The 15,456-nt window shown below is 40.8% G+C and overlaps 1 protein-coding gene across 2 annotated transcripts; it reads right to left on the bottom strand.

Moving 5' to 3' along the window:
• Positions 1–485: 485 nt before the first annotated feature.
• DMRTB1 (DMRT like family B with proline rich C-terminal 1) lies at positions 486–6,672 on the bottom strand. 2 transcript variants are annotated; one of them, XM_085512364.1, is made up of 4 exons: positions 6,064–6,672; positions 4,779–4,993; positions 4,330–4,474; positions 486–1,475 (listed from the first exon to the last, which is right to left on the bottom strand). In XM_085512364.1, exons 1-4 carry the CDS (start codon positions 6,449–6,451, stop codon positions 1,372–1,374), a joined length of 852 nt encoding a protein of 283 aa, XP_085368490.1. In that variant the 5' UTR covers positions 6,452–6,672; the 3' UTR covers positions 486–1,371. The 2 variants fall into 2 exon arrangements, with proteins under 2 accessions (XP_085368490.1, XP_085368489.1); XM_085512363.1 differs by having other exon boundaries at positions 4,779–5,014; positions 6,064–6,554.
• Positions 6,673–15,456: the final 8,784 nt, after the last annotated feature.

The following is a 15,456-nucleotide window of genomic DNA, read 5'->3' as shown; positions in this document are numbered from 1 at the left end:
TTTTCCCCATAGTTTTAAGAGGTTTGGGATACTCCTGGGAGCAGAGATGCTGCTGTAAATCCAGCACGTAACAAGTTGTACATCAGATTATTTTGTGTAGATACATGTGTTTTTCAGTTTCTCCTCTTGGCTGTCTTAAGTTTTCCAGTTTCACTGACTTTCCCCCAAAACCCCATCTGTGTGCTGAAAAACATTCATCTGCTGTATTAACATTAGGCTGATGAATCCCTTTTTATGTCTTTTACATCTTGCATTGCGCAAGGGACTGTTAGTGTAAGTAGCAAAGGAGAATGTTTATTTTACTGCACTCACCTCCATAGTCTTCAGTAGCATCTACTACAGTTGTAGTCATCTATACTCAGAATTTCAGAATAGAAATACTGGAACCTAAATCTTACTTCAAACAGGTTTGTTACTCAGGGCAATGTCTGAAATCTGCCTAGAAGAATTACATGTAACAAGTCTCAAATCATCAAAACCAAACAAACAATTCAAAGTTCTTTAATTACCCAAGAAGTTTGCCCTCCAACATTCTTCCAACATTAACAATTGATCCTCTTAATACAAAAAACAGTTCCTTTAGGTGAAACAGTGGAGAAATGTGTCTTTCATTTTTGTTTAAACAGTATCATTGAAAATTATATGTATAGTTTTGACCAATTGATATTCTAAATGGTGCTTTGTCCTAGTTTCTAGGACAGCTCTTTGCATCTTTGATATGTCAGAGTACCTCCAATCCACATGCATAAAACTGGCTATGTGAGCACTTTAAAGTGTTGTACTGTTTGTTTCAGCTGCACTGAGTTAAACAGCACTGAAATAATGTATGAACTGTCAAAGGCGCTCAAAATCCTGAAGCCAGATTTACATATCAGCAATCCATACTGTCTTCCAATCTTCTCTCAGTCTTCAGGCTATATGCCACTTAACTCTTCCGTAATATTCAGAACCTGTTTCTGTTACAGCAAACTGATACACAAACAACGCATTTTTGATTACTGTCATGAACATCAGATGGCTACAGAGTGTGCATGGCGCAGAGATCTCACTCCAAAAATCATGGAGCCATTCAACTTCAGCAAAGAAACCAGAAATCAAAGTTGTAATTCTTTCCTGCTTCCATCCGCCTAAGAGGGGATGCAATTTACCTTGGCTTTGGAAAACCTCTTTTATGAACAAGGGTTTTACAATGCCAGGGAGCAGAGCTGTGAGGCTGGTAGTTCTAACACAATCGTGAAGGGAGCAGACATTAATCCCCTTCTTTTAGCTGTTGTGACTGCTCAGTAACTGTCAGCCTAGCCTCAAATTAACCAACACTCTCCTCAATAATGAAAATAGTGTTGCCTTCCACTCAGCTTTTCTCCAGGCCATTTACTGTTTAGAAGATACAGATTGGTCTCTGCTTGCTTCTTCTGGGGAAGATGGTTGGCCAGGTTCACAAACCATCCCTGAATCCTGGCTGTCAGCTGCAGTACCTGGAAAAAGAAATATTTTAAGGGAAACTGTTGATCACAGCCTGAACCTCTGATTAACCATCTGAGGCAAGCAATGAGTCTGCTGCAGGAGCACAGGTGAAGGTAATTCAGCTTTGCTCCCAGAACGGGTGGAGCCTGACTCCACCACTCCTAGATCCCATTTAAGGGCTGACCACTAACTCTCTTGATAGAGATTGCTCCTTACTGGAGTTTTTGTGGTGAGCCTCAACAAATATATATAGGAAAAGGTTGCAGTTAAATGCTAACAAACAAAAAAAAATCCCTACCAAATCCCTGTATTTCAATTTGCCTTTCATGTATCAATCGTGCTTCCAGAGAGAAACTCCCAATGCAAAATAGCTTTTTGTAAATCTAGTTTGTTTTTCAGTGCTGTCAATTCAAAAGTGCTTAACATCAAGAGCTGCAGCTCTCCAAACTGAGTTATTGTACTTCAGACAGCACTTGACTGTTTCAGCTATGCTTAAGGAAAGTAGCAAGAATGCTTGTTTCAAGATGGGAAATATAGAAGCCGCACTGGAATAGGAGTATGAGACAGGCTCTTCTGCCCACTTAGCTACAGTGAATCTATGCCATGCCTTTTGACCACTCCTGTGAACTTTAATGGCCTTCACTGACTGACTAATAAATAGTCTCTTCAAATCTAACTAGGATTTATTTTTTTAAAACATGGGTTCTTTTACTTGCTGATTTTCATGTAAATCTCCCTCATTTCTCATGTGGAGACGTAGTTTTTTTGTTTCTTTTAATGTGACTTGCTGTCTTACAAAGTCAACGACTTGTAATCAGACTCTACCCTCAAATATTGTACTGGTTGCTTTGCTGGACATACCTTCTGTTTGTTTAATCTCTGTAACACTACTAGTCAATACAGCCTGAAATTATACAACGCAACAGCTTATACTTTCTTAGGAAAAAACAACATGATGTGATCTTAACACACCCTCATGTATTTAATGTTACAGGTTTTCTCTTTTTTCAAGTTATCTTGAAAACCAGAATCAAAGAATTATTAGTTTCACTGTAGCTTCCCTCTTTATCTGTACCTTTTGCTGGGAGGCTGTTTTGTTTATGACCTCATACAGAAACATCTCCTTCACTGGGTCACAACTGCAAGCTCTTCTATATCCTGGAGCAAAAATACTATGTAGTGGAATTAATTTGTACTTTCTCCCTGGTACTAAGACTAGTTTGTTCTCTGAACAGCACAATCCATGATGCATTGTTTCCTATGGCTTTGTGCCTGGGTTGTAATTTCCCTAGTGAGTAATAAGACTGAGGTCATTAGATGGCATTTTGCTCTCCAGGGGGGTGCTCTCATGACCTCTCTTCTCTGTCCCCGTTGCCTGTTTTCACAATTGTTTGGCCAGTAAAGCTTTACTCTACCAGGTCTGCATTTCCTCTGTTTCCCACATGCAATGCCACTACTTCTCTCCAGGTTCCCTAAGTTTACCTGCTACTCTCAGTTCCTTCCCTTTCCCACCCACCCCAGAAGAGCTACAAATTCTCTGCCACTGCAATTATCCCTCAGGTTTCTTGTCTCCTCTAAACCACAAAACTCACTAATCCTCACATACAATTTCTGCTTTGCCTGCCAGCTCTCAGCTTCATCTTTTCCCTTCAAACTCAGGCCATATTATTTTATCTCCATCAGCCCAGTATCTTCTACACACTGCAATGAAGTTCTGGTTGATACCTTTCTTGGTACCCTAGAATATCTTCACACTTACATGTTGTCTATACACCCTTGATGCTTCTATATTCACATTCTCCTTATCCACTACTTCTCTTGCTTACTTTTCCTTGACTTTCCAGCCAGACACGAAGCAAACTGCTTGGCAGATACATGCCCACTGCTGGGCTGACTGGCAGGCGCTTGGTTGTTGGCCAAGGTACACACAGGTCAGTCAGGAACTGAGTGCAAGCTGACTGCTATCCAAACACCACATCATGTCATGGCTGCAAACAAATGATGCTGAGGGAGGCACATGCTTCCCCTGCAGATCAATACTGTGTAGGCCTCTGATCACAGCAGCTATGTTTGGCTGAAAATAACTAATGACTTGAAAAGTTACGAGGATACTGGTTTAACAAAAGTGAGTCTGTGCAAGGCTTATTTTGTGAGAAATCAGGCCCAAATTCCCCTCAACTTACATTTTATCCTATGTAAATGCTATCAACATCATTTTAATTCCAGTGAGAAAATCGGTCTGCTTTCCCTCTCTTTTATAGAATATAGTTAATTTTTCAATGGTTAATGATGATTATTCTTGTGTGTGGTAAACAGTTGGATCTACAATTTCTTATTCTCACGTTCAAGAAGAGAAAGTTGTACTTACTTATCTGCATTTTCAAAAAGAGCTTAAAATGAGACTGGCTATTGACTTATCCAGTGCCAGTGGTTAATTCTCTGAGCAGCTCTACCCTCTTGTGGTCGCAGCTGGCTGCAGCTAAATGAACAGCTTACAGATACAATCACAGCTGTGTCCACGTGAAGGCACTAGACACCAAAGAGACCCAAAAGAGATATTTACCTAGACAGAAATTTAAAATCTTGTGAGGTTCAGTCTAAACAATTTGAGATCTTGAAGATTCAATCTTTCATCTACAGCAATTAAAATGTAGGATTTCCAGATGTGCAAGGAGTTTCACACTACTCACGCTAAGTGAGCTGTCTAAGCTGGCAATCTGCCCTGGGCCTTCAGGATCTCGGCCCTGGCTCCACAACAGGGATCTGGGAAATGCTGAAAACTGAAGCCAGAATCAAGGTTTCTTGGGGCGTCCATCTCAGTGTTTATATACTGGACCTTCCAAAGCTCACATAATAATTCCTTACCGTGTGCTTCCTTGGCTGATTCAGCAAACACATTCAGTGATAGGGGAGGTGGAATGTAATGAACCCCCGGCAGAAAACTTGGTGGGATGAACTGCGGCAGAGGAGTGTAGTACGCCTGATGGAAATCTCCACCTGCATCTGGAATCTGTGGAAACACACAGAGCAAAGGATATTCATTTAGAGACTCTCTCCAGGGCACATCTGCAGCATCAAACAATTTCTCTTTCAGTCTTTACCTATGAAATTTGCATTTTTGGGGGGGTCAATTTTGTGGCCATGTGCTGTCACATGCAAAGCTTGCACATAGTGGAATATGCAGCTCAGAGGTAGCTAAAGGTAAAGTACAGAATAGAATAGAACACTTGGAAGGGACCTTCAAAGATCTTCCTGCACAAGCTAAACCAGCAGTATTCCCAGAAGTAATTAAAAAACCACAAGGCTCTACTCACTGACAGAGAAGCTGCATTCCCTGGCCCACAGTTGCTTGGAACGGGTCGGAAACCCTTCTGAAGTGCTATCCCTGGGGGTGATGGTGCAGCGCCCCTACAGCCTGGCTGATTGATGGCAAATCCCATGGGAAATGGGTGATAAGGATACATCCCAGAGCAGCCAGGATACACTCTTGCAGGGTCTCTCTCCATGTATTCCGAGTTGACCATGTATTCTGGAGGAAAAGCAGAGTGAGCTAGGAAACAATGAGAAAAGAACAGATAAAGACATCGCTGTAATTCTATGCCGTTCAGCAGAAGCAGTTGCAGGACTAAACTCTACTCTTAGCCTGGAGAATCTGGCCCTTGGATTTCATGTTTGGTTTCTCACAAACCTGTGATTTTTTTAATGAAAAAAGGCTGGCTATTTGAACACAAATAGGGTCCTTCTTGTCTACCTATCCTCCTATCAATAGAGAAGCAGTATAATCTGCTTCTGGAGCACTATGATTTCACTGCCTGCCCTCCAGGCTTTTTGGAAAAGGTCAGCAGATTAAACATGTAATTACATGAAGGACTGATAGGCACGTGCCAGCACCATCTGTAGGCATCATTTCTTTAGGAAACCAAGCTTAAATATATATATATATATATATAAAATAGCTATTGGCAGATTAGGTGGGATCCAGCCATGCCCAAAATGCCTCTTTCCTCTGGGTTCTCACACCAGCATATTCCTTGCTCTTTCCAAGGCCCAGACTAATGACTAGTGCAGTCAGTTTGGATTTCTGTAGAATCACTATAATAAAAACTATGAGTTCACTGTATTAAATAGTAATAAACTAGACAAGCGACATAAAAGACTCTGCTAACAAAAGCAATTTAAGAACTGACACTTTTCTACCTGCAAAACTTTGGTTCTGCTCATAAAGGCAAAACGCAGCTTCATGCCAAGCTCAGCCTCTGCTGTAAGGCCCAAAGGTCTCTTTCTTTTGCAGTGTTATCATAGAGACAACTTCAGACAACTGCAGCAGAAATTTCCTCATTTATTTGCCATCCTTGAGTACTTTTCAACATTTTTTATTTCTGGAGGTCGTGCACAAACACCTATATGTACATGCATCCCAACACTGCTGGGATTAGCTCCCTAATTCCCTCCTAGAGAAGAACCATGTGCTTGGAGCTTCAACCTTGCAACAAAAGAGCTCCAAGAATCGCGCTGCAAACAAAAGCGAGGCTGCACATGGTGCAAGCTGAGGGAAGAAAAGGGGAGATGGGAACCTCTTTTAGGGTGCTGGATCCTTACCGTAGTCCCAGAAAGTCCCAGCAGGAGGTGGGGGCAGACCCCTGCGTGCCGGGCCTTTGTCACTGCCGCCGGGGGGCTGGCCGCCCTTCGCCCCCACGTGGCTGCTCTGCTCGGAGGCTCCGGCCGCGACGTCCTCCCCTGGGGGAGCGGATCCCACAGCCACCCTGACAGGGGCATCGGGCACCTGCTGCCACAGCGCCTTCTGGGCTGCCATGATCTTCTGGCGCTCGGCGATAAGGGAGCACTTTTCGCAGAGGCAGAGCTTCCAGCGGCACTGCCCGGCGTGGCCTTTCACCGGCACCACGAAGCCGTGATTGCGGCAGCGGGAGCATTTTGGGGTCCGCACTGTCGCCTTCTCCGTTGCTGCTGTAGCTTCCTTCGCTTCCATATCCAGCAGCCCGACTAACGGCTCTGACACACCCAACCCCCTCTATAAGAGGGCTCTTATATAGGGCAGGGCCAGATTCCCTCCGAATGTAGCAAACAGGGCAGGAGTGGCAGGAGAGCTCAAGGCAGGGGTGGGGAATGCCCTGTCCTGGGGAGGAGAGCTGCTCGGTTCCACATGACCCTATTCCTGGGTAAGGAGCTTCATACGTACCCGCCTGCCCTGCCCCCTCGGGTGAGCTTGGAGGCGGACCTGGGGGCTGGAGAAAACACGGTGGGGGTGGAGAGAGGAGCAGGTGGAGTAACACTATAGTACATGTGGGATCTAATGGAGTGGTGAGAAAAGGACAGCATCCCTCACACCTAAACGATGGTTTTCCCTTTTGGCACTTAAGCAGCCACACTCACTTTTTATACCTTGAGTGATGTCAGTTGGGTTTTGTTTCTAATTTGGAGTATACTTCTCGTGATGAGGAGAGCGGCTGCTTCAGAAGGAAAAAATACACCAAACGTTTCATCATTGTTTTTCAAAACAAAGTACAGAGATGAAGGCAGAAAGCATATGTCATTGGAAAGATCTGTCTCCTCTTCTTGGAATTCGTTACTCTCTGGAAACAAAACAAGCTTATAGTTGGAAATACAGCACTGCTCCAGTCCAAGCACTGCTTAGAAAGTGCTTGTTATTTGTTTCTGCTGGTAGCTACAAAACCGTGGTGTACACAGTAGCCCCTTTCCAGGAGAAGTCTCCCTTTTGCTAACACTTGCAAGAGCTAATTCTGTTCTTAAGTCTGAGATACTGAGATATCAGTAATACTTTCCTACGTAAAAAACGATGCTATAAAATTATTTCACCAAATAGTTGCATAAAGGCAAGTTTGTTGTTGCTGTTGTTGTTGTTTTACCCATTAATTTCAAGAGAACCGTGTAGCATCTATTTACTGCTATGGAACAGTTCTAACAACTAACACTGTGTTTCGCAGATGTCCTTCTCACAAAGGTCTTCCTGCAACCCTTCATGTCTGGGAGGGTCAGTCCCAGGGTAGCAGCACGGTTAAGACGTTTGCAGCAGCCTGGTTTGCTCTGGTTAGCGGTGAGCAGCCAACCACTGCTCGCTGCACGCACTCAGGGCTCCACCTGGATTCTGGCTTCTCGCTTTGCAAAAGATCCGGTAGGACTGAGCAACGGAGTTCTCCGGGTTTCCAGTAGGATTTGGGCTCCCGAGGATCACAGAATCCCATGTTTGCAGTCTGCAGTGCCAGCATACAAAGTTACACTTGCTCTTGAAGCAATTCAAACCCAAATCTTCAGATGCATGCAGGGTTTATTCCCTAGCTCACCGAGCTCAGCAGCAGCCCCAGCCTACAGATATTGCAGACCGTGAGTCTTCCTGTGAAGGGCTTTCAGCCAGCCCTCTGCAACCTGCATTTGTGGACACTGTGCAGGAGCATGCATGCAAATGTACACAGTGTCCTTTCCTCAGCTGCAGACCTGTTTCTCTGGAAGACTTTAACAGCACAGTCTGCAAAGCCAAGTTCATGTGCATGAGCCTGTGTGCAATTTGGTTGAGTATCTCTGAAAGTTTGACCTGAATGTGTTACTATTTGTTCCTAGTTCAGAAAAGCACTTGATTAGTATGTCTACAATGTAAGCTACTTCTAAATCCAATCTTGAAGAGCAGCTTGCTTGAGCCAGAGCCTTGGTGCCACTCATAAGCATTGACATCACTGTGTATTAGTTATAAATAGCTAATATGCCCTAGTCTTCTGGCTTGTATTTTTTCAGTAAGCTGTGAATGTGCTTATTTGGCCCAAGTCTCAAAGATAGATGCCACGTTTTAAAAACCCTCTACTTAGAATTTTCTGTAAGTGCTTATTTGTATACTAAGGCAGTGGAGGAGAAAGGTAGGCTATATTTACTTTCCAGAGTAATTTTCTATTTTGAGTAACTTAACATTTACTCAAACGTACTTCAATTTATCATTCTTCTGTCTAGAGCAAAGTGTGTCATCCATAGGCTAGTAAAAGTTTCTCCGGTAATAAACCATGTCTCGAAAAGTCATGGGGATATTTTTTTCTTAGCAGTTTTCACCTAAGGATTCAGGATTTATTATGCTTTCATTTTCACCTTAGGATTCAGGATTTGTTATGCTTTCCATATACTTTCAAAGCAACTTGTCATACTTTTTATAGAAAAGTGAGCGTTTTATTTTGCTTGTGAGGCGAGTATAAATTTCTGTAGAGAGTTCAAGGAATTGTGTGATTCCACTACGGTGATGTGATTATAGATAGATTTGAGTTACCTTATCACACAGCATTAGCAAGACTGTCACACAGAAAAGACAGAACGACTTCAAAATAAGTCTTTGGAATGAGATGTAGAATTGCAGCTTCAAGTCTATTGTATTTTTCTCCCTAATTCCTATTTGAAAGAAAATGAGGCATAATACTCTACAGCTTACTCAGTTTACTGCAATATTTTATGTAACATATGGTGAGACTGCAACATGAAGTGCGTACAGAATTCTGTATTAAAATAGCATTTCTAAGAACTATTATCCTGCCAGAATGAAATGAGAACAGCCTCCTGGTTTCATGTTATTGAAATCAGCATCAATAACGTCTCTACTTTTCAACTTCTGAATCATATCAAGTATCCGGCTTTGGTATGCAGATTGTTTTGTATGTGAAACAGTGAAGAAAAACAGCAATTTAGGTAAAAGAGGGAACAGATAGAAAGACTGCCTTTAACCTCCATAGCAGAAACTCCGTTTTGGCTTTTTTTTTCTTGCTTCTCAGACTTTCCAGCTAACATTTTTTGCAGTCTATTTTTTTTTATTTTTATTTTTTGCAAGGAAATTGTTCTACATAGATCCAACCCACACGCGACTATGATACTATGATGATACTATGATCTGACATTTCACAGAGCAATAGCAACATAATCAAGACATTTCTTCAGTACAGATCTCCATCAACAAATATTTGCTGCCTTACTTCAAAATAAATGTTTTCTTATGCATAGAAATCAAGCCCTTCTTCTTTCCTTTCTTAACAAATGCCTTGACTCTGCCTTCCCCTAGATTGGGAACTGATTTCCTGGCATTACTCATTTTTGGGTTTATAGGGAGACCGCTGTCACTCCTGCACTGGCTGATGAGCTCACAGTTAATGTCCTGGACACCTCAAGCCAGGCCCAGAGGCTGGCAAGAATTCCTCTCATTGCCAAGAGGCATCAATACTTCCTTCCCTGTATTGTTGCTGGGGAAAATGGTGTTTTCACCTTCATTTCACATCCTTGGTCTACTGGTTCATTTAAATATAGTTTTAGTATAGAACCAAACTATACTGCAGTCTTGTATGTCTCTTCTATCCATCCAAGTGACCAGAAAGCCAAACTTCCTTCTCCTTCTGTCCAGACTAGGAAACTGCAGTGTCTTTTCACACCACGTGTGAAATCTTTTCCCACTCTTACCCACTCAGAAGCCTTCAGGGGTTGCTCTGGACTATGTTGTGCATCCTTATGCATTCCCATTCTATTCACCCCCCTTTTCTTTTGCACCATTCGTATCCTACTTTTCTTTCATAAAGGAAGAAAATCCCTTTCACACTTTTCCCCCATCTTATCTATCAGCTTACATTCACAATAAAGATACGGACTCACCTTCTCCTTGCCCAGACTATCATCTTCCTACATAGCATTGCTAACACGTATCCATGCTTCCTTCTGCAGTCATCTTCTTATTTAGGAGCTCCTTATAGCAACCATCAAAGCCTTTAAAATGTCCTCTGACTGACCTGCATTACAAAGTCACCCTTTCACTGTTGAGCTTCCAGTACAGCATATCCATCAATGCTATCTGTCACAGAACTGCAAGGTTCTGCTGACATGCCCACGAGGTTGTCTAATCCTGCCCAAAGCAAGTGTGGATGACAATGAATTAAGTTCTTTGAGTTGCTTCTGTAGGCTAAAATTTCCACCTTTCTAACCACTGTGAAACTGTACAGTAATATATATATTTAAAAAAAAATATGAAGGAAAGTGCAGTGAACAACAAGTTCAATCTGATTAGGTCACCTTACACTTTGAAATGTTCATAACATGGTTGAGTTGTTTTAAACTTGTTTCCAGTCACTTTATGTTTTAAAATGGTGCCTACAGGAATTCCACTGGGGTGGACGTTTCGGTTGTTTTTACCCAGGTTTGAGATGGAGCAGGATTAGATGTTGATTTTTACCTGCTCTATCAAAAAGGTGAAACTCTGTGCTAGAACCAGAGAAAATTGTATGGTGTTCTTACATTTAAAACTGTAAAAATTAATTTTAGGATGTAATAAGAAAGTTCTTAAATATCAACTATACCAACTTCTTTTTGAGTATGCCTGCAGTTTGTTTGTAAAAAGATCTTTACTAAAGAGAAACAGAACAATGATTATAGTGAGAAGTCTGTGATCTGGTTACTTTATGAGCACCAAAATGACAAGGTGGATCAGAAGAGAAATCAACCCCTGCAAGGAAACAAAGTGCATAATAATTCTTAGCCTTCATTAACGTAACTCCCATATAAACAGGCAATAAAAAGTCTTAAGGGGAAAAGAATGAGACAGTCATAAACAAACACACACAGACACTTTCTGAAAATAAGTGAGGGAGCATTTAGAAATCCCTGTCTACAAAAAAAGTAGATCTATGCTAAAAAAACAGTGTAGGATGGTCAGCCAGTCTGCAACATGTAAGGATCACTGCATCACTGAAGTCTGATTGCTGCCTTACATTACTCTAAGAATTGTATTATTCCTTCAGAAGAAATCTTTTGTTTCTTTCGAAGGTCACCTTTGTAGTCCTTAATAAAAAAGAGAAACTGAAAACCCAAAGAACTGTCCACTTGTTAGAGCTCTGAGAGCCTCAGGGATGCTTTAGTTGCAACACCATTTTACTTCAGTATGCTCTCAGATTTAGCAAATTCTAGCCTGGGTACCACTAGGCTTGTCAGTCAGCCTTCTGCCCGGAGAAATAAACACATTTTAAATCCAGAGTCCTGTTCTCCTTCCCCTCAGCTATAGTTCTTGTCATGTTCTCTTAGACATGAGTAACACAAAATCACATCTGAATTCCCCCAAACAGCAAAGAAATGATTTTATGCAGAAACAGCCACGCTCACTACAGGAAGTAGGTGGGCTGCTTGGAGTCATCTTTGCTTAGCACCTATTTTGAACTGAAATTGTCATATTACCTTGTCAGCAAGCCTAAAGCAATGCTAATAGACAGATAAATCAGGAGACAGCTGAAAGACTACTACAGACATTGAACGTGCTTGCTGTGGGCAGGATTCCATTTGTAATTGTCAGCACTGGTAGATATCCCATATTTTCTAGCTACATTTTTCCACCAAACATCTGAATTAGATTTCAGCATATCTGAAGCAGCTTAAGCAATGCAATATAAATAAAAAGAGCTGTTTGCCATAATTTCTTCTGTCCTTGGCCTTCACTCTTCACAGATACTTAAAAGCAGCTGAAAATCAAATGACCAAATAGTAGTTAGTTATCAACATAGCATGAAGATTATCATCAAAATGTTTACTTTATGGAGAGAGTAGACAAGAATATAGTCTAGTCTGTGGCATATATGCTGGAATAGTTCTCTGGTATTCACACCAGTAGTGCATCATTTGCCCCTTTGTATAATTCTAAGGAATGATAGAATCCCTTAGGGAGGTGGTGAAGCTGCCTGCCAGCTCCTTAACCCTATTTGTCAGAGGTAAACTGTAGATTTCAGAGGGGGAGAAAAAACAAGCACTAACACTGATGCCTTTGCATTAGCTGATTCCAGCCAGTTACACTGAAGGATGTTGTTCAAAAGCATTCTTTTTCTTCTGTGCTATTTCTACAAAATTATCCCATAGACAATGACAACAGAATCTTTTTATTTTAGTTGAACAACCTGGATTGCTTATACATGAGATAATAATTGAATTATATTTTAACTGGAGGTGGCTTCTGCAAATGCAAACATAAAAGCACAAGTTGCAATAATGTCTCTGCTTGTCTTCAAACCGAGTAAGTAAGGCTCTTCTCCCCTGACAGATTCACTTTCCTCTATGTTTGGAAAGATTGCATTTTTCTCTCTTACTAACATGAAATGTGTTTATGAGCTGCCTCAGCTGGCTCCTGGAACTTCAAAGTCCACAAACACAGCATGGAAAGAGAAAGTGGAAATGAAAATAAAACTGATGCGTTGAGAAGGAACATCCTTGATGCAGCAAATTTAAAAGTGAGAGACGTTCAGCAGCAGACAGCAAATCACCTGCAGCAGCAGATTTTATGGACAAAGATGTACAAATAGCAGACCAGCAACTGCCCACTGGCAGCTTTGGCAGATAAAATAATAGGAAGAAGCTGGTGTGAAGCCAGAACAAAGTATTTTTTCCAATGAAAGCAAAAGAGAAAATACAAAGGCGTATTTCTTATCATTTCATTTTTTGGAATCATGAAATAAATCTGTCTTGCATCACAGTCAATTTGCAAGATAAGTTCTTACAAAGCATAAAAATAAGGGAATCAGACCATAAGTTGTTAGCAGTATTTTCTGAGAATCTAAACCAAAAGTGATTTTAAGTCAGGAAAGTTTAGTTTTTTCAACACCAGAAAACAAATAGAAAAAGACACCAAATCGTTTCGAAGTTTCCCTAAAGCTGTGGGACCCAACTGTCACTAAAGGTTGCCTTTTGCTACAGGGTTGTGCTGTTGGAGAGCTTGACCTACACAGCAGTGGCTTCTCCAGGCTGTCCCGTGTAGCTTTTTCTATGGCAGCAGGCTGCTTCTCTGGGTGACTGCTCTGTACTGAGATCCAGCTCTTCCAAAGCAGCATGCATAGAGCAGCCATGGCAGCCATCAGCACTGTCTGAATCTCAACAACTGCAGGAAGCAATGAAGAAGCTGAATGTCCAGAAGCAGACCATACAGCCTTTGTCTGTTCAGTACAAAGATGTAACGGAACTGCTTGAAACCTTTCAGATGTATGCATGCTTCTCCTGTAACTTTACATACATGAGAAATAAAAGGAAGTCAGCAAGGATAGGAAATCTTTGCTACCTGCTGAGAGGTGACAAACAATGATTTCTGTCAGTGATCCTAGTTTTATCTGAACATCAGTTCTCAGTCTTTCTATACACATATTTTCTTTCATATAAGAGCAAACACATATTTTAGTTAAGATAGAATATTTGAGGGTTGAAGTTGTATCAGAATTTAAACTGATTCAGCCAAGGGCTCCCTCAGGCTCCTTCAGCCTCTACCACTGCTCATAAAGTAGGTTGAGTCCACACATTGGCACTTCCTTCCAATCACACAACTCGCACATGACAGCTCTCTTGAAGTTTATTGAAGCCTCCAGTCTCTTAACGTCTGACTCTTATTTTCTGTGGACACTGAATATGAAAATGTTGGAATAGAATGTGCTGTAGTCCACTACTACAGCAAAAACTTCCATAGATATTTAATAGAAGATTTGTTCTTCTATTGTGTTGAATGAACAAATTCACTTTGTTTATGCATCTGACCAAGCTGTGTATCTGCACAGTTTACTGAAATCGCATATTTACTGTATTTATGTTTTATTTTAACATTCTTTGTCTCAGAACTAATGCACAACCATAGAAATATCATAGTTTTTGAGAATACCATGTTTTAAAGGTTAAGATATTAATGAAAGCTTTTCTTATTTGCGTTCAGCAGAAACGTCTGCAGAATATTTACTGGATGACATCCAAAGGCTTCCTTGCTCTTTAATAGGAAAACTGCACATAAAATAAACCTACAATTTGCAGATTGTATTTTAATTTCTTAACCAGGGAGAGAAAGGTAGGTATTATGTGCACTAATTAGATGCTCTATCTCTGTATAAAAGCACAACTTTCTCAAAGTTAATTAGAGATAATAATTCAATTAAAACCAATGTCTTTGGTTTCCTTCAGTAACGGAATAAGGGAACATCATAACTCACAAAATATTTGAATACATTCTTTACTCAGATTAATCCAAGGCACTACGTCTCAAACCTCTTCTCCCAAGAGTTATTTATGGAGTGCTACAGCTTTTAAAGTAGACAAAAAGCAAACCAAAATGTAATGTTCTGTAGGAAATCTTACCTATAAGATTTTCCATTACTACTACTACTACTACTAATAATAATAATAATAAAATAGAGGTTATACTGATTATTTGTTTTGAGGTAGTAAATTAAGATATAGTTATTTATGGGCAATTATATAGGGCCAATAATTCAATTAACATCCTCCCCAAGCCATATATTTTAGGCTTGATATGCCAAACCTCCATGATTGTGAGCTATTCAAGAGCCTTGTAATTCAAAATGGAGAAATGGAAAGCATCACAGACTGCCAGTAACTTGGTCTTACGCTGCTATGTTTTAAGAAGCTGAACTTCCTTTGTTACATCAGTAAGACAAACCTTCCTATTTTTCTCGTAGTCCTTCTTTCTGCCTGTCCTCACACTCAAACATGGAGAGTCAAAAGGAGTATTTGACATGGAACAGGAACTCTTTACACAATGATCTAATTATCTCCATGTATCTACCAGCAATACCAAAACCCAGGGCTGTTTTTACACAGTTGTCTTCACAGCAGCTATTCAACTGATCTATCTCCTCCTTGTTCTATGTGGTTTTCAAGTGCTGAACTCCTGATAGTGGTTTCTCATATATTCATTCTATGCTGTGAAATTTCATTCCATTTCTGTTATTCATGTGTCACTGATTACACTTCTTTCCTATATAAGTCTTTAGCCCTCCTTGCAGCTGGACATGCAATTTCATGTGCAGCTTCTTTTAGAATCCAGGGATGGAGATTATCCTGACCTTCCCATTTCAGAGCTTTAAGCTTTTTGAGTTTTTCTTCCACTTCATATATGCTTCTTTCCATTTCTAAATTCTCATTCCATATACGTATTACATTTCTAGTTTTTTTGATAGTTTTATCTTTAATTGTGAACTG

The sequence above is a fragment of the Coturnix japonica genome, chromosome 11 (genome assembly GCF_054131305.1).
Source record: "Coturnix japonica strain WE chromosome 11, WE-NBRP24, whole genome shotgun sequence".
Classification (NCBI taxonomy): Eukaryota; Metazoa; Chordata; class Aves; order Galliformes; family Phasianidae; genus Coturnix; species Coturnix japonica.
This window is presented reverse-complemented; position numbering and strand designations above follow the sequence as displayed.

Bases quoted from the DNA above. Each gene is read 5' to 3' on its own strand.
- DMRTB1 (XM_085512363.1), bottom strand. From the start codon at position 6,451: ATGGAAGCGAAGGAAGCTACAGCAGCAACGGAGAAGGCGACAGTGCGG. The intron at 5,015-6,063 runs GTAAGGATCCAG...ATTGTTTCCTAG, and splicing joins TGGGACTTTCTGGGACTACG to CTCACTCTGCTTTTCCTCCA. The intron at 4,475-4,778 runs GTGAGTAGAGCC...GTGTTTCCACAG, and splicing joins GGAATGCAGCTTCTCTGTCA to ATTCCAGATGCAGGTGGAGA.